Source organism: Conger conger, chromosome 3 (assembly GCF_963514075.1).
Source record: "Conger conger chromosome 3, fConCon1.1, whole genome shotgun sequence".
In the NCBI taxonomy this organism is placed as follows: Eukaryota; Metazoa; Chordata; class Actinopteri; order Anguilliformes; family Congridae; genus Conger; species Conger conger.
The window spans coordinates 41,518,896-41,540,639 of NC_083762.1; the positions used below are offsets into that span (position 1 = coordinate 41,518,896).

The window sequence follows — 21,744 nt, forward strand, 5'->3', positions numbered from 1 at the left end:
AAACCTTTATCGTCTTCTGAGTCACAGAAGTTCTTGCTTGTTCAACTTTCTTGGGTCCTGTTACTATATTGATATGTATACATTTGATATTTAAGATGTAGCACCATTAGCGGTGGGAAAGAATTTGACAATACAACATAAAACACAAACACTGATTTAGACACACATTTTTTTAGTTTAAGAATCAATAGGCAGGTTTACATTTTCAGCAATCCATGTGTATAATTTGCACAGCTGCTAAATATAAATCATACATGAAAATCTTGAGAAGAGTATTATAATACCTTCAACTGCAGGAGGCGTTGCTTCTATTTTAGGTGTTGGTGCAATAGACTTGGTTTTCTCTGGCTTCTTGGTGACTTCAGGTTCTTTAAAGAACACCTCATATTTAGTACAAAGGAAAATATGCTTGTAGAGAATATTATTTTCCACAAGAGAATTGCAATACCTTTAACTGCTGAAGGTGCTGCTTCTATTTTAGGTGTTGGTACAACTGGCTCAGTTCTTGGCTTCTTGGTGACTTCAGGCTCTTTAAAGAACACCTCATATTTAGTACAAAGGAAAATATGCTTGTTGAGAAAAATCTTTTCCAAAAGAGAATTGTAATACCTTTAATTGCAGAAGGTGCTGCTTCTATTTTAGGTGTTGGTACAACTGGCTCAGTTCTTGGCTTCTTGGTGACTTCAGGCTCTTTAAAGAACACCTCATATTTAGTACAAAGGGAAATATGCTTGTTGACACAATTATTTTCTAAAAGAGAATTGTAATACCTTTAATTGCAGAAGGTGCTGCTTCTATTTTAGGTGTTGGTACAACTGGCTCAGTTCTTGGCTTCTTGGTGACTTCAGGCTCTTTAAAGAACACCTCATATTTAGTACAAAGGGAAATATGCTTGTTGACACAATTATTTTCTAAAAGAGAATTGTAATACCTTTAACGGCAGAAGGTGCTGCTTCTATTTTAGGTGTTGGTACAACTGGCTCAGTTCTTGGCTTCTTTGTGACTGCAGGCTCTTTAAAGAATACCTCATATTTAGTACAAATAGAAAGTATGCTTGTTTGGAAGATTATGTTCCAGAAGAGAATTGTAATACCTTTAACTGCAGGAGGTGCTTCTTCTATTTTAGGTCTTGCTGCAACTGGTTCAGTTTTTCTCATTCTCTTGGTGACTTCAGGCTCTTTAAAGAACACCTCATATTTAGTACAAAGGAAAATATGCTTGTTGAGAAAATAAAATTCTAAAAGAGAATTGTAATACCTTTAACTGCAGAAGGTACTGCTTGTATTTTAGGTGTTGGTACAACTGGCTCGGTTCTTGGCTTCTTGGTGACTTCAGGCTCTTTAAAGAATACCTCATATTTAGTACAATGGAAAATATCCTTTTACAGAAAATCGGATCTAAAGGAGCACTGCAATACCTTTCACTGCAGGAGTTTCTTTTGAATGTGATGGTTCTATCTTTGGTATAGGTGCAATAGTCTCAGTTTTCTCCATTTTCTTGGTGATGTCAGGCTCTTTAAAGAACACTCAATATTTAGTTCAAAATAATTTTCCAGGTCCACAATGTATGCACATACATATTAGACATATTACCAATTATACTGTTCATGACAGACACTGAAATTTTCTTAATAAAATGCTCTATAATATAATGATCAAATACATAGAAACAAATACAATTACAGAAACAAAGAACAGACAGCACACAAGAGCAATTAAGAGTGAAGAAGATTGAAAAGAAGATGTGCTTGAAGTACATTCATGGCTTCAAGCGTACCTTTGGCAAGTGCTATCTCCATATCCCTTTCAGGCACAACCTCTGGAGCCTTCTCAACAGGTACTTTCTTCTGTTTCATCTCAGGAACTTTATAAAAACACATTCATTGGACATTTTCAGTCATGCACACCGTACCACTTACTTGTGGTAAGCACAACAACAATTTCAATTTCTAGGTTCATAGATCTTAGCTTGATTATGTGTGGCTTAATTATACACACATTCACCAAAAATATAATAAGCCTGAGATTCAATCACAGCTCTAGGCTGTCTTGCCACAAGCTTACTATAATAATGATCAATTTGTACTTGATTATGGTAGTTATGATGTAATGGTGTAGTAACTATATGACCTGGAGTCCCAAAAAGGACATATTGTCATGTTGGAAATTAAGCATGCTTTGTAAAGGTCTGAAATCTGCAAGTATATAGCCTCCATCTAATATTTCTAACAATTCCCTGTATAGAGTATGAATTAGCACAGAATTCAAGCACACCCCTATATTGTGGGCTTAACCTCATATTGTTGACATTGCCTTGTCTGAAAGCAATACCTCTTCACAAAGCAATAATTAAGCTCTTGCTAAATCTTATCTTGCTATGAACACTGGACATTGATAGTATCAGCAATTACCATTCATACAACTTTCAGAATTGCATGAAAATCAGATATCTACAGAGGATGTGATGTGGACAGTCACAACACTACTGCAGTCATTGTGTGCAGTGTGTTTATCAACCACACTAAGCTTGCAAGTTATCATAATAAGGGCTTTAATTAACATTCCATCCCCATATCACTATTAACATTCCATCCCCATATCAGCACAAAGGTCTTCACTTACAATAAAACTTGGCTACACTGATAGGAATCTTGTTTCCTGTTAGATAAAAGCTGTAATTAATCATACTTCATTTTAATGTGATGCTATATTATCCACAGATGTTTCATTTCATTTTAGAGAGCTCCTGGTTATTTTGATTGAATCCAGTAAAACAGTGTGTTGTCCTTACCCATCACAATGAACCCTTTCTTGTTATCTCATCATGTGAACCCTGCATATTAAGGCTTAAATAAACCACTAACTTAAAGAAGACATTGAATAAGATCGAATAAGATGAGGTAATTGAGGAAAAGACAATCGGTTCAATAAGATATTCAAGTTTAGCAACAGCACTGCCATTAGTTGTTACTCTTTTGTAGAAGACAAGAATCTATACCTTTCTGTGGAGAAGTCTCCTTTGGAAAAGCAGGTATTGGTTCTGTTTTTTTAGCAGGCTCTGGATGTGGTGGCTCTATCTTCTCAGAAACTTCAAAGAACATTTCGTGTTTCAATATGTAGAACATCACAGATGGGAATTCAAGCACAATGAACGAAAGAAGAACAGTCGCTTCTATATCAGAAGCCAGGCAAACACATACATATTATGTACACTCACACACACAGATGACTTACAAGTTAAAATACAATACATACAAAAACAAGGAATATTTTGTGACATATAAGAATAGGGCAACAGAAAACTCTCTTGTGGAAGACAAGAATCTGTACCTTTCTGTGGAAAAGTAGGTATCGTCTTTTTAGCAGGCTCTGGTTTTGGTGGCTCTTGTTTCTTTACCACCTCAGTAACTTCAAAGAACATTTTGTGTTTCAAGATAAACATCACAGAAGGGAATTCAAACACAATGAAATCAAAAGAAAATCAGTTGCTTCTATATTTGAAGCCAGGCAAACACATACACATGTACACTCACAAACAACTAAAGTGATAGTTTGCGACATATAAAAGTAGGCCAACAGAACAGACACAACTATACCTTCAGATGGGAGTGCTTCAGCTTTCTTTAGTGGTGCAGGTACTGGTTCAGGTACAGCCTTAGCAGGTACTTCTTTAGGCCCAGGTATAATGTGGGGTTTGGGCTCAGGAGCCACTTCAGCTATAAATTCAGGTTTATCTTCAGGTAATGGAAATACACAATTACGATGATTAGCTTACGCAATGACCGAAGGCACTGGACAAGAGTCAAGACTTATTGCAAGAGATAAAATGCTATTCCAAGAGAATGTAATTATTGCATTTTATAGATTAAAAGAACTCTTAAGAATGGTTTGAACATTGAACAAGAAACTATAAGTGAACAAATATGGTTGGTTATGTGCAAACAACAGAGAAAAACACAGTTTTAACACATACAGATAGACACTGTAAGAGTCACATTCTACCAATTGCAAAGTAGCTTTAGGGTATTTAAAAAAGCAAAAAAGAGACACGATGAACATTGTTTTTATGCACATCCAAAAGACATATCATGTTTAATTATATCTATATTTATATCTATATAAATAAAACAGGTCAGGTAAAGATATTTATGCAATATATTATATCTGGGGATGGTGGCAGCTGGGTGGCTTATCTTGTTGAGGCAGTGTTTGACACATGGATGGGCACCACAGACTTAATTGAAGTCTTGAATCTACTGCACCAAATGGTGAATGGTAAAATGGACCAGTACTGGTCTGGCAGGGTGACACACACTTGGACACAACTATGGTTAAAATATATTTGAAAATAGTCATAAGGGAATTCTCAATTTCGCAAAGATTTTTGTTTGGTTGAATAACTCAATACTTGTCTGTTATTTACTACAAGAGAACACATTTGAAAGAAATTTGCTTAGTGAAGCAGTTAAAGACATGAGCACTAACAGCAAGAAATTGGCACTAACAAACATGACGATTATGTCATTAAGCTCTGTCCCTGTAACGAGACAAGATGCACTACCTGTAGTAGCCTTCTTCATGTCGGCAGGCACTGGCTTTGTTTTTATAGTGGGAACTTGTTTTGGTGGCATTGGTTTCCTTTCCTCCTCAGGAACTTTAAAGAATATTTTTCAGGTAAGATTTTGATCACATAAGTGAATGCAACCACAATAAAATGCATCATTTCTCTATCAGAAGCCAGACAAACATATACAAAACACAAACACTCTCCAACATTCATGACACGAAACATTTGATGAGCAATACCTTCGGATAGAAGTGCTTCAGCTTTCTTTGGTGGTACAGGCTGTTTTGCAGGTTCAACTCTGGTAGATGGCTCTTTAAGTTTAGGTGTTATGCTTGGTTTAGGCTCAGGAGCCACGTGAGCTATAGATTCTGGAACATCTTCAGGTAATAGAAATACATAATGATTAGCTCATGCAATGATTGGAAAAGTTGGACAAAAGGAAGGATTTAGAGCTAAGATTATCTATAAAGTTATTTCCTGCCTGCAACAAGATGAAGAAACTAACAATTAAGAGAGACATATCTGACAGACACAAAATAAATCAAAAGATAAGAACTGGATGGCATAACCAATCAGGAATGGTTGTGACACAAAGTAACACAATAGGAAGCACTGAAAGGCCATGAACAAACACATGCATATCAAAACAAACATATAATATATACCTTCTTGAGAAGTAATCTGATCTTTAGCAGGGACAGCAAAAGGAGCTGATTGAGGAACATGCTTCTTAGGCTCTTCATATTCTTTAAGACATGTTTTTAACCATTAGAAAACATTTACGCTGAGAAACAAATTGAGATGAGACAGGACTGAAAAGGGACAAAACAGCATGTTTACAAAGAAAACAGATATCAACACACTTTTAAAACACTTAGATTGGTTTGAATAAACAATGAAATGTTTCAAGGGGTTTACCCTTAACTGTCTTTAAGATATGCCCATAAAAGTGTACACCCATTGGATGAACCCATTCATTTAGATACTGGGATCATTCAAGAAAATAATATAGTACGAGAACTGTCATTGACATTGAAATGACAACAACAAAATACAAAATAAGATGGACATAAATCAGATTTAAAACTACCTTCAGGTGACAGCTGGTCTTGTTTACACCCAGTTACTGGTATCTTTTTGTCCACAGGCATCCTCTCTTCAGGCACTTTAAAAAATCATTCAGTCCACATAAGTTTATGTTTATTTCTGTTTACATTGTCGTATGTTGCTAAAATATGCATGTCCAAACTGTTCAAAACATTAACATAAATACATATAGGAAAGATAGGTCAAGATAAGTATGCAGTGCAGTTAGTGCATGAAATCATTCAGGACAACTGAATACCTTTGGTTGGTGCTGCTGCTTCAGGCACAGCTGGGAAAGTCAGCTCTTCTTCAGGTTTCTTGAAAGCACCAGGAACTTGAAATACATTTCCTTTGTTAGACTACTAGTGTGAAGCATAAGTTTGAAAGAGCTCTAATTCATAAGCATCCTTCCATGATGATACATGGAAGCAGACAATGGCGGAGGCAAACAAAAACAGCACCATAGCCTTTAGAGCTTTGTTGCAATAAAGTATTGAGAACATAGATGGGAAAAACTGTTTTAATCAAGACATGTAGGACAAGAAGCTAGAAGAATTTGACTTTAAAACACAGACATGAAAAAGATGAAACAGTGATTTGCCATATGTAGCCATAAGCCATAATTGCCTCAAGCATTTTTATTCTCAATAAATACAGTACCTTCAGTTGGCATTTCCTCTCTCATTCCTATAGTAGTTTTCGGGACAGTTTCATCAACAGGCATCCTGGGAGCTGGTAAGACAATAACAGTTACCTTAGTAACTAAACATTTTTACTGTTGGTCTGCAGATTAACAGGAAGAAAAAATGGAAACCCATAAATGTGATCGAAAACAATGACTGTGGGGAATAAAAAGGAATAAATTAGTACTTGCAAAGCAATGAGGAATCTGAAATATAAAACAAATGCACAGAGAAGACAATGACTGAACAACAAACAACTACATGAACACACAGAACACATAATTAGTTGAAACAACTGGAAACATATGACACAGATGAGGGTGATGCCTTTATGAAAATGGGAAAAACAGGGATTAAGAGTTAATAAAATGAGGCAGAAGATGAATGGATGAAGCTATGTTAACCGGGATGGTTAAAAATGTAATTAAACCTTGAGTTGTAGAGATTTCTTGTGTAACCCTTTCTTCATGAATGGTCCAACTTCATATCAGAGAGCAATAATTTTTGATAAGAATTTTAAAAATCTTGAAAGTCATTATGAGATGTATGCATACAACATAAATATGTATTTAGGGCATCTTGGTTCCTCTTTGTATGCATATATGGTTACATTTCATACATTCAAATATATTCATTTGCTAGTTAGATTATGACACTCCCACTTTAAGTGGTGTGAAGTATATAGTTACCAGGAATAATGGAAATGATTCCATTCAATGAACCAAGCCACTGGGATTTGCTATAATTAGGAGGGATGGAATAACTGCACATGAAATGTCATTTCCTGATTTAAAATCTGTGTGAGAGTGAAAATTAGCAGCAAGTGACAATGACATGTTTCAGAGGAGAACGTGTTTGTCTGTGGCTATCCTGAATTGACAGAGGATTTTGCATTCCAAATTGGGTGAAAATAAAAAAGAAGGAACGGAAGTAGTATTATGATGACTAGAATGACTTATGCAATGACAGTGACTTGTACCTTTCATTTCTGTCTTCCCCTCATAAACAATGCTTTCAAAGGACATCTCATCTTAAAAACAAATACATTTTGATGTAAGAAAAACAAATTTGATGAATTGTTTAGAATCTTAGAAAAATGCAGGCTTCAACTGAATTAGGTCAAGACAAAGCAGAACCCAGAACTGGTGCCATTCTTACCTCTAGATGTAATAGTAGATGGCACACCAATCACTTGCAAAGATGAATCAGCGACATCTAAGGAATGTTCAGTGTAAAGTAGTTTAAAAATCTGAGTATGTGCCCTCCTCTGTATAATGTATAATTTAATATGTTAATATAAAATGAATAGCAAATCCAATCACTCGTGGGATTTTCACTATTGTATAACAACATATTAACCATAACGAGTCCTTCCTATAGTGTATGAAATTGGCTAGCGCATAATGGTACCAACCTTCGTCAGACAGGCAAAGTTTAGCAGAGCTTTTAACTTCCCCTCTGGACTCCAATCGAGCAACCACTGAATACATGCCTAAAAGATTATGAGTGAAGATGGTTGAGTTGTGGTTTTTCCATACTTTTTTAGAAATTATTTTTTTGTAAATAATGTGAAGAAATTAGCTCATGTATAATTAGCATCAACACACCTTCATCTTCTGAGGTAACATTGCAGATGGTCATAAAGTGTTGGTGGCCTTCACTTCTAAAGTTGTACTTTGGGCTATCTTTAAGTTCCCATGTGTCTTTGTACCAGGTAATGAATGCGCTGTCAGATGTCACCTCGCATCCGAAGGTTGCAGACTGGTGTTTGTTCACCACAGTGGTCTGGATGCGCTTAGTGAAATTGATTTGTTTGTCTAAAAACACAACATGGATGACATCTGTGATTTCCCAAGTTAGCTTAGAATTTCAAAAATATGTAGAATAGCTTACAAGTTGTTCCTGTAAGTTGAACTGTATCACCCCAAGTCTATCTCAATTAAAATTAACTTAATTTACAAGATTGTTGTTTCACTTTATTGTTGTTTTTTGTTGTTGATATTTGTTGTTGTTTCAGTGTAATTGCATTCAGTGACACCAGTATCAGACATCAGAGTCAAGAAATGTCCTTGGTATTGGTGTTGCTTTAGAGCTTCTGTGTGCATCTACCTCAGCACAGAACATATTTGCTCTAAGAAATGAAAGTCTCTCATTTCAAGTAATCACCTTTTCAGGAAAGCAACAGAGAACTGAAAAGACAACATATAAGTTTTGCATTTCTTACCAGCAGGCTTCAGATGCTCTTCTGCTTCGGTGTCTGTGTTGGAAAAGGAAAAGGAAAATAGCATTAAAATATTTATGTCAAGATAAGAATGACTATTAGGTTAAAAAAACAGACAGAATGGCACCTACCAATGACTGTCAGTTTGGCACTGGAAATGTGCGGGCCGCAGACAACACGGTAATTTCCCTGGTCTCTGGGCTGACAGCGCTTAATTTTCAGCAGGTGACGATCACCAACAATTTTGATATCATACTTGTCATTGGTATCAAGCTTCTGTGTTCCCTTGTACCAGGACAAACTGATTTCAGGGTAGTTGATCTTGATCTCACACTCAAACACTGCCTCCTTGTTTGTGACAATAGTTTGATCTGTGATGTCTTTAACCAGAGTGATAGGCTGCAATGAAGCACACACCTGTGTTATTCAAAAAAGAATATATAACATGGCATCCTCTGAATTATTTTTTAAAGAGGATCAATTTATTTAGATTCTATTGAACATAGTTCCTGAGCTTAGTTCTTCACATTTATTTACTTTATCACTTTTGGAAAATAATTATTTCAAATATCTGTTGGCAATCTTAGAGGAGATACACAGAGAGAGAATGCAAGTAACAATGTAAAGGATAAAGATGTAAATATCATGCAATGGGTGGGTTGTCATATGCAGGTATAATAACAATACCTTTTTATCACTTGCAAGCATAAGATTAATGAAAATTGCATTTGTGTTTCCACCGAGTCCAAGCCCTAAACCGTTTTTCTTAGAGATCCAGGAAAATGAAATCTGTAATTTTTTTGCTGATGTGTTGTTGTTGTACTTTTTTCCATTCACAAATGGCTCAGAAATTTTTTTTTACGATTATTGCAAAGAAAATGTTGAAAATTGTACCAAGTTTGGCTTGCTTTCCCATTAGCTAAATTAGTGAAATTCTTTCTACTTGTAATATGTAAATGATGCTCATGCCACTTTTGTGGAGAACAAAAAATTAAGAGACCTGCAGGAAATGGGTGTTATTTCTTAAGACCACTGGTAGTGGAATATTATTATAACCCTTACAAGTATGATTTGCAGTGCTTTTGCTTTTTTAACCAACTATCAAACAAGCAACGTGGCTTCACTAAAAAAACTTCACCTCCTGGTTGTCCTGGAACGTGATGGATTGGTAGGTAAGTGCAAAGGGTGTATCATTACAGTAAAAGGTGTATCATCGTACAGTTCTCAACTTTACAGAATGCTGAAAAAACTGTGTCAGATTCAATTTTAGTCAAAAATCATATAAGGGCACATCTGGAACCTTTAAATACTCGTCAACTCAGCGATAAATCCATTATGCGTCACAATGCGCAAATATGAAAAAATTATAAAGTCTAGCTGAGTCCGAGTCGCTTTCCCTGTGGGTCCGCCACACTCTTCTTTCTTGGTGGAACAGACGTGTTTATGCAAATTAATGGTGATGATATCATTATTGTCACAGCCCTTTTGACTTGTTGCATTCACACCAAATTCAAAGGCCAAATTCAATTTGGTTCTCCACACATGTATTGGGTTTGCATATGCACCTGACCATCAACAACATGCCGATAAAACGTGACTATTTATCTAAACTGAAGAGATAGGCTAATAGACTTGCTTCTGTAAGCTAGACAAATGCAGTATGGTTTGAAGATAGCTAGCTATGTGCTATGAAAATATAAAAAGCGCAATTAAAAGATAAAGTTCTTCTCTTCTTTAAAACTCGTCCAGCAATAGAAACAATACCTGATTTCCAGTCTGGCCCTTCTCGAGCTCTCTCATTAAAAACATGCTTTTGGCCCATAGAACTGCTGCTCACTGGATGTTTTTTCTTTTTCGTAACATTCTCTGCAAACTCTAGCGACTGTTCTGTGTGAAAATTCCAGGAGATCAGTAATTTCTAAGATACTCAAACCACCCTGTCTGGCACCAACAATGATTCCATGATCAAAGTCACTTAGCTCACATTTCCTCCCTATTCTGACCATGTCAGCATGCTTGTATGCAGTCAGTTGCTGCCACATGATTGGCTGATTAAATATTTGCATTAACAAGCTGGTGTACAGGTCTACCTAATAAAGTGGTCACTGAGTGTATATTATAGGTCGCTAAGGGTACAGACATTGGTGCTAAAATGTTGGACAAACATCATATTGTTAATAGGATGTAAAAAAAAAGCTGTGTTTCTTGTATTGAACCACATTACTCACAACTCTTAAACCTCCCACCTAAAGCTTATGCATTCATTATGCAGCTAGTTGACACCTCTATTGTCCTGCCCCCAACTACTCAGACCTCTTAACAGCAGTGGCTGATGGGCCAGTTCTCACACCTAGCTAGGTTGCTTCTAGATGAGAATCTGCGACAAATGTTCACAAAACTTTAAATAAGAAATTCTCAAAAGCACATCTGTCAGACACAATTTAACAAGCCATATGTTCAAAACCCTTTACTGCATAAAGCCTTTCTTTATTCACAGTAATGTCTGGAGGTTGAGAGTGTGTCAGGTGTAAAAGCCTAGCTTATGCTGCTTTTGTGTTGTCTGGAGGTCGAATGTCACTGTTTCTAAGCAGGTAAATATCCAATGTGTGCCCGTTTTGTAGTGGTCATCAACCTGCTCTAGCCTTTTTTTCCTTTTTTAATAATTTGAGCGAATCACAGAGACTAGCTGCACTAACCCAGTGAGAAGGAGTGTTTTACATATGAGTTGTCCTACAGAAATGAATATTAATGAGTGCAGGATACAGTTCAAGCCCAATGATTTCTGGTCTGCTGAACTGGTCACTATAATCTAATAAGGTTTATTACAATGAATTGGTTATAACTGGGTTAAAAACTTGAAAGAAAGACACAATGAACTTTGTAACTTCTGGGGAATATAACGACAATTCCAGTTTCCTGGACCTTTAGGTACTATTGTAATGGATGACATTCAAATTTTCCAGGTACCTGTACTTTTGCATAAGCATGTATTTTGTAATGTATATATCACTTATTACAGTTACAGTTTACACAACTGTATGCATGTATGTATATATGTATGTATGTATTCATGTATTGTAAGTAAGCACCTCAGTCTGTTCCATCCTCTTTTGCAAGTCAGATACAAGTTTGTCTAAATCCTCATCAGATTCTCTTCTTCCATGTTCCAATTCCTGTGTAAAAAAGGGAAAGCACTCAGAAAACAAAATATTGGCAGTTTCATTCAATTTCATTTTAATAGTACTTTTACAAAAGTACTAGGTTTACTAAATAATAGGTACAGTAATTTCCCTTACAGGTCTTCCAGTTTCGTCTGCTTTCTCCTTCTTCAGGAATTCAATAGCTTGAAGAAGCCCACGGAAGTCTGTAATCCCGTACATGCGTGCATATTTCTCATACTCTTTTGGATCCACATTCCTCAGCAACTCCACAATGTCAATTTCTTGTTCTTGTTGTGGGCTCTTCTGTTTTGATGGAGTCCTGTACAAAAAAGATTCAGGTTATACATTTCTTGAGGGATGAACAAATAATAGTGTGGCCTATAAATGAAGTATACTTACTTTTTTAGTTTTGCTCTAAGGTCTCCATCAAGTGCTGCAACTTCTTTCTTTTCACTGACATTCAAGTCAGTGTTACATTCAATTTCTCCATGCTTGTTGGATGCAATACATCTGTATTGCCCAGAGTCAGTTTTGGTCACTTCCCTGACCTCCAGCTTAGCATCCTGCCCCTTCTGTTCAATTGTGACTCGGCCACCATGAGTCATTTGCCTCCACTTGCCCTTCATCCATTTTACATTGGGAATGGGATCGCCCCCAACTTTGGCAATGAAAGTTGCAGTGCTCTCTGAAATAAAGGCAACAAAAATAAAACAAATTACATATTGAGACACTGTAAACAACAGCAACACAAATTTTATTTAAAAACTAGTGACATTTACAAATATATACTTATAAATGACCATGGATATTATGTTTGGTATTTGTGTCTTCAAAGTATATGTCATTTGCAATAATTCATGCGACTGTTTGCGACTTACTCTCTGACACGTGGACAGTCTTGGGCTCTTCAATAAAGAACAGGTTGTCCAATTTCTTAGCAGGTTTGGCTATTGCTGAAGCCTCCTCAGTGGCTGATGGTGCCCCCTTCCCTTTTTCTGGAAATTTCAATTTCAATTAAATTTTTTCCCCCAAGTAAATTCTCTCATTTCGATACCTCATTTCAAATTTTGAAACTCCTCACATAAATTTCCTAATTTCAAGAATAGCTCAATTGCCTTAAATCTTTCAACTAAATCCCCTTAATTAATACATGCAATCATGTAAGTTTTTTAATGTAGACAAATAATTCAACATAAAATAGTATATTCACAGAAAGGTGCAGGATTGCTTTTCCTCAAAAAATGATGTATGACAATATTATATTATGACAATGAATTTGTTCTACAGCCTGTAAGCCATGTTTTACAGCCAGGCAGACCATTTTTCTTCCCCATTCTGACATTTGGTCTGAAAAACAGCTGAACCTCTTGACTAGGTCTGTATGCTTTTATGTATTTAGTTGCTGCTGCATGATTGGCTGATTACAGATTACATATTACCTTAACAAACTAGTGTACAGGACTAGCTAATAAAGTGGTCACTGAGTGTGTGTATCTATTTATGCCTAGCTATTGTATGGCAGTTAGTCTTTGTCATGCACAAACCAAGCCTTTTCTGTGTAACAGTTAGCTAGGTGTCTCACTAGACACATGTCCAAATAATGCATTATTTTGTTCGTCACAATATTCTCATGTATAACAGTACATCAAAATATGATTAACTTTATATGCTTGGACATGTTGTGTTTGCAAGCTTGTGCATCATGATATTTTTATGTCTACTTCAAAATCTATCTGTATATTTATCTAGATCTAGCTATTTATCTAGCTATGCTTAGATAGTGTTTGGACATGTTTTGTTTGGTAGCACATCTTGTGAGTCAATCTATCAGTTTGTTTACCACAGATGACAGCCAGTGGCAGATACTCTAGTGGGAGAGTGGTTACCCAGCTACTATTCATGGCCATTAGGTTTGCCAGCCTGAGGTCTGAAACTTTGCAAATCTTTGAAAGCTGTTTTCTCAAGTGTACCAACATTCAAATAAACATATCTTCTTCATATATTTGCCAATTGCATGTGACATCATTTTAAAGCTGAGAATCTGTACTTTAATAAACTGTAAAAAACTGAAAAATGATCCCTTGCTACTTGTGGACCAAATTACCAGCACCTGTGACCATTGTGAACATGCAAGTTTTGGGACTCCAACATTCAAGATATTTATTCAGTGTGTTGGACTCTGGAGGGTTAATTATTCCCAGTAGCCTATTTAACAAAAGTGAACGTATGTAGCCATTACTTGAATTTCAAAATTTAGATGAATGGAAAATTTGATCTTCAGGAATACGATTCAAGTCTTAACTCAATTTTGTACGGATAGTGATTTTGTAATGTTTTTTGCCTCTCTTGTGAAATGGTCAACTGTTGCTGTAAATGAACAGGTGAGCTCAGTCTTGCTCTAATTACAACAATGCCCTGTTAATCTCCCCACCCCAGTAGCCTAACCAGTATCGTCTTTGGATTGTGGGAGGAAACCGAAGTACCCAGAGGAAGCCCACACAGGCACAGGAGGACATGAAGACTCCACATAGAAAATCCCCTGTTAGGATTCAAACCCAACTACCAACTACCGTGCCACTATATTGCAATATGATATTCCCCTGGTAATAAATACTGACCAGGCGAAAAGAGAGCAACATGCAATAATGAAGAACTGTACCTTTTACAGTCACTCTGGATTTGCAGAATTCACTTCCGGCGTCATTGGTAGCTTTACAAAGATAGTCACCAGCATCTGTTTTTGAAACAGAGGAGATTTCCAAAGTAGCAGTGCCATCCATAAAGGTAATCTTGGTCTTAGCAGAGGATTTAATATCCTTCCTGTCCTTCATCCACTGGACCTTCAGCGGTGGAGATCCACGAACATGGCAGGAGAGGTGCAGCTTAGCGCCTTCGTTCACTGTCACTGGTTTGAGAGGATCATCAAAGACTGGAGGTGTTTTGCACTCTGGAAGAGATGCGTTAGAATCATTAACACTTTCTATAAACATTCATGGTTATCCCATCTCCATTGTTCTACAAAATGATGACAGAAACAATCTAAATTCCAGATTCCTGACATTATTTCCTTACTACTAAACCCTAATAAAGATGCTAGCCTCCCAGCTAGCTATCATCCACTCTCCTTAATCAATACAGACATCAAAATTATAAGCAAGACTTCAATCAGGATTGAAAAGTCACGCCATCATTAATAAGCCAAACTGGTTTTATTGAAGGAAGATATTAATAACTGAAATTAATGACAGAAAAGCATTTTGGATAATAACATTACATTACCAATGATGTATCATTATTAGGCTTGCATAAAACAACACAGCATTTTTTTGCCTGCGTAACATAAACGTATCATTTTCAATACACACGCAGAGACTGTTGCGCTTCGGCAAAACTGCTCTTGATATTTTATGCCAAAAAATGTTTTACAACAAAAGGAATTTTTAATGACATGACCCCGTTTTATATACATTATACACATTCTCAAAATATTGTATTATTATTCAGTAAGCTTATAAAAAAAGGATATAGCCTGCTTTTGAGTAATAAATAGCATGTGAAATTGTGGAATGAGTTTGGTGGTAGGGTATTGCAGCAACAAACACCGTCAAAACACAACACTTTTTCCCCCTCCTCTATGAATGCGCTGATGTTGAAACGCCAATTTTCAACCAATGAGTTTGTACAGCTCACAATGTTTTGATACAGAGTGTCAGTTGTGTAAACAGTATATTTTGAAACCCAAATTTAAGGACTATAAACACAGGGTTAAATCAAAATGGCAATTGTAATTAAAAAATAAAGTTGACCTCCAAAACGGGGGATGGGCATAGGAAGAAAAAAAAATACTTGTGTGAAAAACCAGCCATACCTGTGATGACTACAGATGACTGGCAGGAGGTAGCCCCAGCTTCATTGGAAGCCTTGCAAGTGTATCTTCCACAGTCAGAGAGGTTGGCCTTCTTGATGACCAGCACTGCCAGATTACTCTTGAAGGATGTCTCATAATTGTCAGAACTGTGGACTTCACTGTTATCTTTGAACCAACTGACACTCATGGGCTGGGATCCTGCGACACGTGCTTCAAGCTTAACCAACTTCCCCTCTGAGTCTTCAATGGTTTCAGAAGGTTTTTTGGTGAAGGTGGGTGGTGTTTTACGCTCTGGAAATAAGTTAAACAAATATTTTAAACAGAACGTTTTCAATCCTGAGAGAAAGACAAAAGAGCTTAGGACACAAGAAATATGAATCTACTAATATAAAACAACAAACTTAAAAATATTAAACCACAGAGTTTTTATAAGGAAAAATTAAATGATACAATACAAAAAACATGCAAATGAAGCACAGACAACCACATAACCAGTGATGAAGTACCTTTCACTGAAACTTCAGCGGTACAAGAGTCCTTCCCAATTTCATTACTTGCATGGCAAGAATAATGGCCAGAGTCTGCTTTATCAGCTTTCAAAATGGTCAGACGTGGGTTATTATCCACACAGGAGATTTTATAATTTCCTGCTGAGCGAATATCCTTGTGATCTTTTGACCATGTAACTTTTATCGGCACAGTTCCAGTCATGTGGCATTCAAGTTCGACACTATCACCCACTGAAACCTCCAAGGGCAACAGCTTTTTATCGAAAACAGGAGGATATTTTGGCTCTAAAAGTTAAAATGGGAATATTTTTGAACATATGTTTTGAGGAATAAACACACAGAAAACAGATATTTGAGCATGTTGATTTGTAATAGCGGTGAAAACTTCACTAACCTTGAAGTGTGAGCTTGGCTCGACAAGAAGCCGTCCCAACACTGTTGGTAGCTACACAAGTATGTTCCCCAGAGTGTCTCGTTCCAGCTCCGGCAATTTTTAGAACAGCAGTGTTGTCATCAAAAGACATTGAATATTCATCATTATATTTCAAAGATTCACCATCTTTAAGCCAAGAAACTTCCACAGGTGAGGACCCTACAACATGGCACTCAAATATAACAGGTTGTCCTATGGTTTTCTGGAGACTTGTTATCTTCTTTGTAAAGGATGGTGCTGTTTTGGCATCTGAAACAGAATATTTGAAAGCATGATACATTGGATCCATTTATCCATTTATTTAAATTTATTTCAGATTTTTCCATTTTTCCTCCCAATTTGATTGCCTATTGTACCCTATCTATACCAATTACCCATGTTATCTAGGATACACCGCATACATACGACCACGTTCCCCGGCAGTATGAATAGATGTAATGATCCGGAGAGCAAGACACCTTCTCCAACCAGGACTGAGACTCCAAGGCGATCAGGGCACTGTTGTAATATGCAGCAAACCTCCCCTGCTGAGTCTTTCATTTAAAAGCACTTTAATGAAAACAGAAAATTACCTTGCACCATTATACGACAGCTCGTGGAGGCTGATCCAACGCTGTTCTCAGCTTTACATGTGTATTCACCAGCATCAGTTTTGATAACTTTGCTTAATTTTAAACAGGCTATGCCTCTCATGAACTCCATTTTGCATGTACCACTGGAGCGTAGTTTGCCATCTGCCTTAAACCAAGACACTTTTATTTCTGGAGTGCCTTCAATTTGACATTTCAGGCAAAGTGCATCCCCTGCTGTAACTTCCATTTGTTCCAAGTTTTCAATAAAGTATGGTGGTTCTGAAATGGGATAAAAAGCAATGAAATGTATATCAATGTAAGGATCTCACTTCACTGCACTAATGCATACAGAAACTGAATTTATTGAAAACAAACCTAAAATGGTCACTTGAGCATGACAGGTATCACTTCCAGCTGCATTGGAAACCTCACAAGAGTATTTCCCGCAATCATCTTTGTCACTGTTAAGACACTCCAATATGCAGGAATTCTCTGTGGTTGTGATATTGTATTTATAAGAAGAAAAGAGCTCATGGCCATCCTTGAGCCACTTCACCATTATTTCTGGACTTCCAGAATATGTGCATTCAAGCAACAATAATTTTCCTTTTTCAACAGCATAGTCTCTCAGTTTCTTCACAAAGTGTGCTGGTTCTAAAAAGAAAAAAATGCAAAAATATATTTGAAAACAGGGTCAAGTAATGGAATCAAGGCAAAAACAAGACTAGCTTAAAAAAATATGTAGTTATTTATCATGTCCACCAACCTTTCACAAACAGGTTGACAGGGCAATTTTCCTTTCCAACATCATTAATGATCTGGCAGGTATACTCTCCAGCATGAGATTTGTCAATATTGTACAGTTCCAGAGATGCAGTACTACCCCGTAAAGAAATTTCACAGCCCCGTCCAGAGATCATTTCTGTACTGCCTCTGAACCATTTCAGCTTCAGAGGTGCACTTCCCTTCACCGTTGCAGAAAAAACAACATTTGTACCAGGTAGAGCTTCCACAGGTTGCGGTTGTGTGATGAAAGATGGGGGTTCTGTATTGAGAAAAAAATTGTTTCAGCAAAATAGAATGTGTCTACATTCAAGACAGTGCAGTGAGGGAATTAAGTTTGTAATCTGAACATTGAACTTTCAAATATCAAATTATTTAATATACAGCAGTAAACAAGACTACATACTTGAAACCTACAGTTTCCCAGGGAAGATCTCATTCATGGAAATACATAAATGTAGACGGAAGCTATTATTATGAAGTCTTAATTGGAAATCTGAATTTTAACTGACCTTTCGCCATCAAAGAAGCACTGGTCTCATTGCCTCCAGCTTCATTCACAGCTTTGCATTTGTACATGCCAGAGTCTGTAAGCTTTAAAGTGGGTACTTTCAAGGTGCAGGTGTTGTCAGTAAATGAAATTTCATGGTTTGGTCCACTTCTGATCTCTTGTCCATCATGATACCAAGAGATAGTGAAAGGAGCGGAACCTGAAACTTTGCAATCCATCTCAACAGGTTTACCCACAATTGCTTGAGTATCCTTCAATTTCCGTGTAAACGTGGGAGGTATGATTTTATCTGTTGAAATAAAGAGTAAAAGTAAGTATAAATGGAAAAGAAGAAAACAGAAACAATCTTTATATAACAGAACAAGGAATGACCACAAACCTTGTACAGTGAGGTTCATTTTGCAGGTGTCTTTGCCAACCTCATTCATAATTTCAAAAGTGTACTCTCCAGTGTCACCTTTCTCTGCTGACAGGACCTTGAGGCTGGAAATCATTTTAGAGAAAGTGATATTGTACTTTCGGCCAGAAGATAGCGCAACACCATTTTTGAACCATTTTGGGGTCAGCTCTGGTGTACCAGCTACTGTGCATTCAAATGCAGCAGTATCACCTGCAGTGACACTGAAAGACTCTGGTCTATCCACAATCGAAGCAGGCTCTGAAAAGTAGGGAAAGAAATATTAATTTTAAGAAAACAAAGAAAAGTATGAATAATAATGAACGACATTTGAGATCAATTACTAACCTAGGACAGTTAAATTAGCAATGGACTCCACCACTCCAGCATCATTTTTAAGTTGGCAGGTGTATTTGCCAGGGGATGTTGCATCAGCTTTAAAGATTCTCAAAGTGACCTGGTTGTTCTCAAAGGCAATCTTTCGGTTATCACCATCTCTGAGGATATGATCTTTGTCTTGCACCCAAGAAACAGAAATTGGTTGGGAGCCTTTGACAGTGGCAGTCAAAGTTACTTCTTCACCAGAAATCGCTGTCAAATTGGACAGTCTCTGCACAAAGGCGGGTGGCTCTGCACAGTATAAAAAGATTGTGATTAATAAGGGCATCTAAGTAGTCAATGTGAACTGTGATATATTTCAAACTGTGGAGAAGTGTACTTACCTCTGAGTTTAACTGTGCTAGAACATGTATCACTTCCTACTTGGTTTGATGCTTTGCACTGGTATTCACCAGGATCAGAGGCATCCAAACTGAGAATATGAAGAGTAGCAGAGCCACCCTCCTGCACCAACTTGTATTTTCTGCTTTCCTTCAGAGGCTTTTTGTCTTTGTACCAAGTTATCTCAAAGGGTGGGGTACCAGATAATTCACAATTTATACTGATATCCTTGCCTCTCAGTCCTTCCACAGTTTTAGGTGCTTTGATGAAAGATGGTGGTTCTAAAAAAACATTAAGAAATTGTAATTTCAAATACTGAATTCACTTAATCAGATGCAGACAGGCAAAGATTATGAATGAGCCACATACTGTTTAGTTCATGCTGCAGACATTCATGCACAGCAACCACAGTGCAGGTGTCTTAAAAACTATTTTTAGGTTCTTTGTCAAAATTGGTTGAGAAAGATTTGAACCTAAGAACAAAATGCAAATCAGAATTCTTCAACTTAGCTCTGAAAAACATACACACAAGTCATCCACAAAAATAAGCCCCCGAGCACTAAAAAATGGAATGTTATTATCTGAAAACTGACCTTTGACTGTGAGTGTGGTACTACAGCTGATACTCCCGGCATCATTTTGAGCTTCACAGGTGTAGACACCACTGTCTTCAAATCTTGTGGAGTGAACATCAAGGACTGCCAGTGAGTCCACAAATGACATCCTGTAGTTGTCACCTTCTGTGAGCCTATTGTCATTTTTGTACCAAGACATTTGAAGCGGGGGTGTTCCAGTTACTTTGCACTCAAAACGTAGCAGCTCAAACTGCTTCACAAACTTTGTGGTTGGCAGCTTCAGCACAAATTCAGGAGGTTCTGCAAAACCCAAACATGAACATGAAGTTACAATGTAGAACATGAGCTGCATAAAGACAAAAAAGCAAATACGCAATGCAAGACTGCCAAGTTGGGAGATGAAAAGCTAATAAACAAATTGATCCTGAAGGAGAAATTTGCAGCAAAAATGAATAAATGCACAAAGAAGCTGTAAAGATGGAAGCAATTGAATGAAGAGAAAAAAGAGAAAGATTCCAACCTTTCACCAATAAATTGGCAGTGCATCTTGCAGTACCAGCATCATTGCTAACTTGGCAAAAATAAATTCCAGTTTGAGAAGTTCCACAAGAATAAAGATCTAAAAAGCATGATGATCCTTCCATTCCAGTCATACATGATGGCCCAGTTACCAATTCCGTATCTTCTTTGAACCACTTCACAATAAAAGGGGGTGTTCCTTTCAAAGTGCATTTGAAATGTACAGTTGATTTAGGAAGAGCAGCCTGGGATTCTGGTTCGGACACAAAGCTTGGTGGTTCTAAAAATGCATTCAGAACAAAATAAATCAGTGAACTACGATAAATGAAGTAATGCCCTCAAAAGATCAAATACAGTAATTAGATGATACAAATTCTGACCTTTCACCATCAGTGCTGCACTGCACTCACAACTTCCTGCTTTGTTTGATAATTTACAAGTGTAAGTCCCAGCATCCATTTTCTCCAAATGCTCAATCTCCAATAATACAGAGTTCTCTTCCTGCATAAGCTTATGCTTTGTTCTGCCAGTGATGACATTTCCATCTTTTTTCCATTCCACAGACATTGGAAGAGAACCAGAAACTTTGCTTTTAAGTTGTACAAAAGATCCCAGTACTTCCCATATTTCAACCAATGGTTTGATGAAAGATGGAGCAATAATTTGTTCTGCATTTAACAACATAAACAGCGAAGTTAAAAGTTGGCAAACGTCAGTCACATTACAGTGCAAGAAACTCCAGAAGGAAAAGAAAATGCACGAACCTACTACAACTAAAGTAATCCTGCAACTGGAGGCCCCAATATCATTGGTAACCTCAAAAGTATAGTCCCCACCATCATTCAGTTGTGCAGACTGAATCTTAAGACTACTCAAAGAATTCACAAAACTGAGTTTGTGCTGTCTGCTGGACACAAGCTCTTTTCCATTTCTTTTCCACTTGACTTTGAGTTCAGGAGTGCCTGACACCTTGCACTCCATACTGACTGGATCACCAACAGTTACATTTACTGTTTCAGACTTCTCAATAATTTGAGGTGGCTCTGAAATAGAATAAAACAGGACAGAAATTTCAATCGAGAATCCAGTATTCAGTACTCAGTAAACAAAACTAAGCTCAGCCTTTGGAAGCTCTCAGAC

The 21,744-nt window shown here is 37.0% G+C and overlaps 1 protein-coding gene and 1 long non-coding RNA gene across 10 annotated transcripts in view; both read right to left on the reverse strand.

The window, feature by feature from the left end:
- LOC133123816 (titin-like) overlaps window positions 1-21,744 on the reverse strand; it is a 195,261-nt gene that overhangs the window by 115,376 nt on the left and 58,141 nt on the right. For 4 of the 9 annotated variants that reach the window (XM_061234420.1, XM_061234419.1, XM_061234415.1 and 1 more), the window contains 35 exons: window positions 21,369-21,647; window positions 20,985-21,272; window positions 20,606-20,884; window positions 20,104-20,385; window positions 19,513-19,791; window positions 19,139-19,420; window positions 18,773-19,051; window positions 18,395-18,682; window positions 17,866-18,144; window positions 17,475-17,753; window positions 17,100-17,378; window positions 16,489-16,776; window positions 16,092-16,379; window positions 15,586-15,876; window positions 14,377-14,664; window positions 12,596-12,712; window positions 12,117-12,402; window positions 11,853-12,036; window positions 11,646-11,729; window positions 8,688-8,955; window positions 8,560-8,592; window positions 7,943-8,152; window positions 7,750-7,827; window positions 7,494-7,550; window positions 7,315-7,365; window positions 6,313-6,384; window positions 5,912-5,986; window positions 5,657-5,731; window positions 5,232-5,312; window positions 4,806-4,943; window positions 4,561-4,653; window positions 3,596-3,733; window positions 3,330-3,407; window positions 2,998-3,087; window positions 1,777-1,863 (listed from right to left, as the gene is read on the reverse strand). In XM_061234420.1, coding sequence (XP_061090404.1) covers window positions 1,777-1,863; window positions 2,998-3,087; window positions 3,330-3,407; window positions 3,596-3,733; window positions 4,561-4,653; window positions 4,806-4,943; window positions 5,232-5,312; window positions 5,657-5,731; window positions 5,912-5,986; window positions 6,313-6,384; window positions 7,315-7,365; window positions 7,494-7,550; window positions 7,750-7,827; window positions 7,943-8,152; window positions 8,560-8,592; window positions 8,688-8,955; window positions 11,646-11,729; window positions 11,853-12,036; window positions 12,117-12,402; window positions 12,596-12,712; window positions 14,377-14,664; window positions 15,586-15,876; window positions 16,092-16,379; window positions 16,489-16,776; window positions 17,100-17,378; window positions 17,475-17,753; window positions 17,866-18,144; window positions 18,395-18,682; window positions 18,773-19,051; window positions 19,139-19,420; window positions 19,513-19,791; window positions 20,104-20,385; window positions 20,606-20,884; window positions 20,985-21,272; window positions 21,369-21,647 — 6,543 coding nt within the window. The remainder of the gene's footprint in view (window positions 1-1,776; window positions 1,864-2,997; window positions 3,088-3,329; window positions 3,408-3,595; window positions 3,734-4,560; window positions 4,654-4,805; window positions 4,944-5,231; window positions 5,313-5,656; window positions 5,732-5,911; window positions 5,987-6,312; window positions 6,385-7,314; window positions 7,366-7,493; window positions 7,551-7,749; window positions 7,828-7,942; window positions 8,153-8,559; window positions 8,593-8,687; window positions 8,956-11,645; window positions 11,730-11,852; window positions 12,037-12,116; window positions 12,403-12,595; window positions 12,713-14,376; window positions 14,665-15,585; window positions 15,877-16,091; window positions 16,380-16,488; window positions 16,777-17,099; window positions 17,379-17,474; window positions 17,754-17,865; window positions 18,145-18,394; window positions 18,683-18,772; window positions 19,052-19,138; window positions 19,421-19,512; window positions 19,792-20,103; window positions 20,386-20,605; window positions 20,885-20,984; window positions 21,273-21,368; window positions 21,648-21,744) is intronic. The other 5 variants (XM_061234416.1, XM_061234412.1, XM_061234413.1 and 2 more) reach the window with 5 other exon arrangements.
- Window positions 771-1,153, reverse strand: LOC133123820 (uncharacterized). Its single transcript, XR_009708250.1, has 3 exons — window positions 1,094-1,153; window positions 932-1,012; window positions 771-851 (listed from the first exon to the last, which is right to left on the reverse strand). It is a non-coding gene; the product is annotated as an uncharacterized LOC133123820 (long non-coding RNA).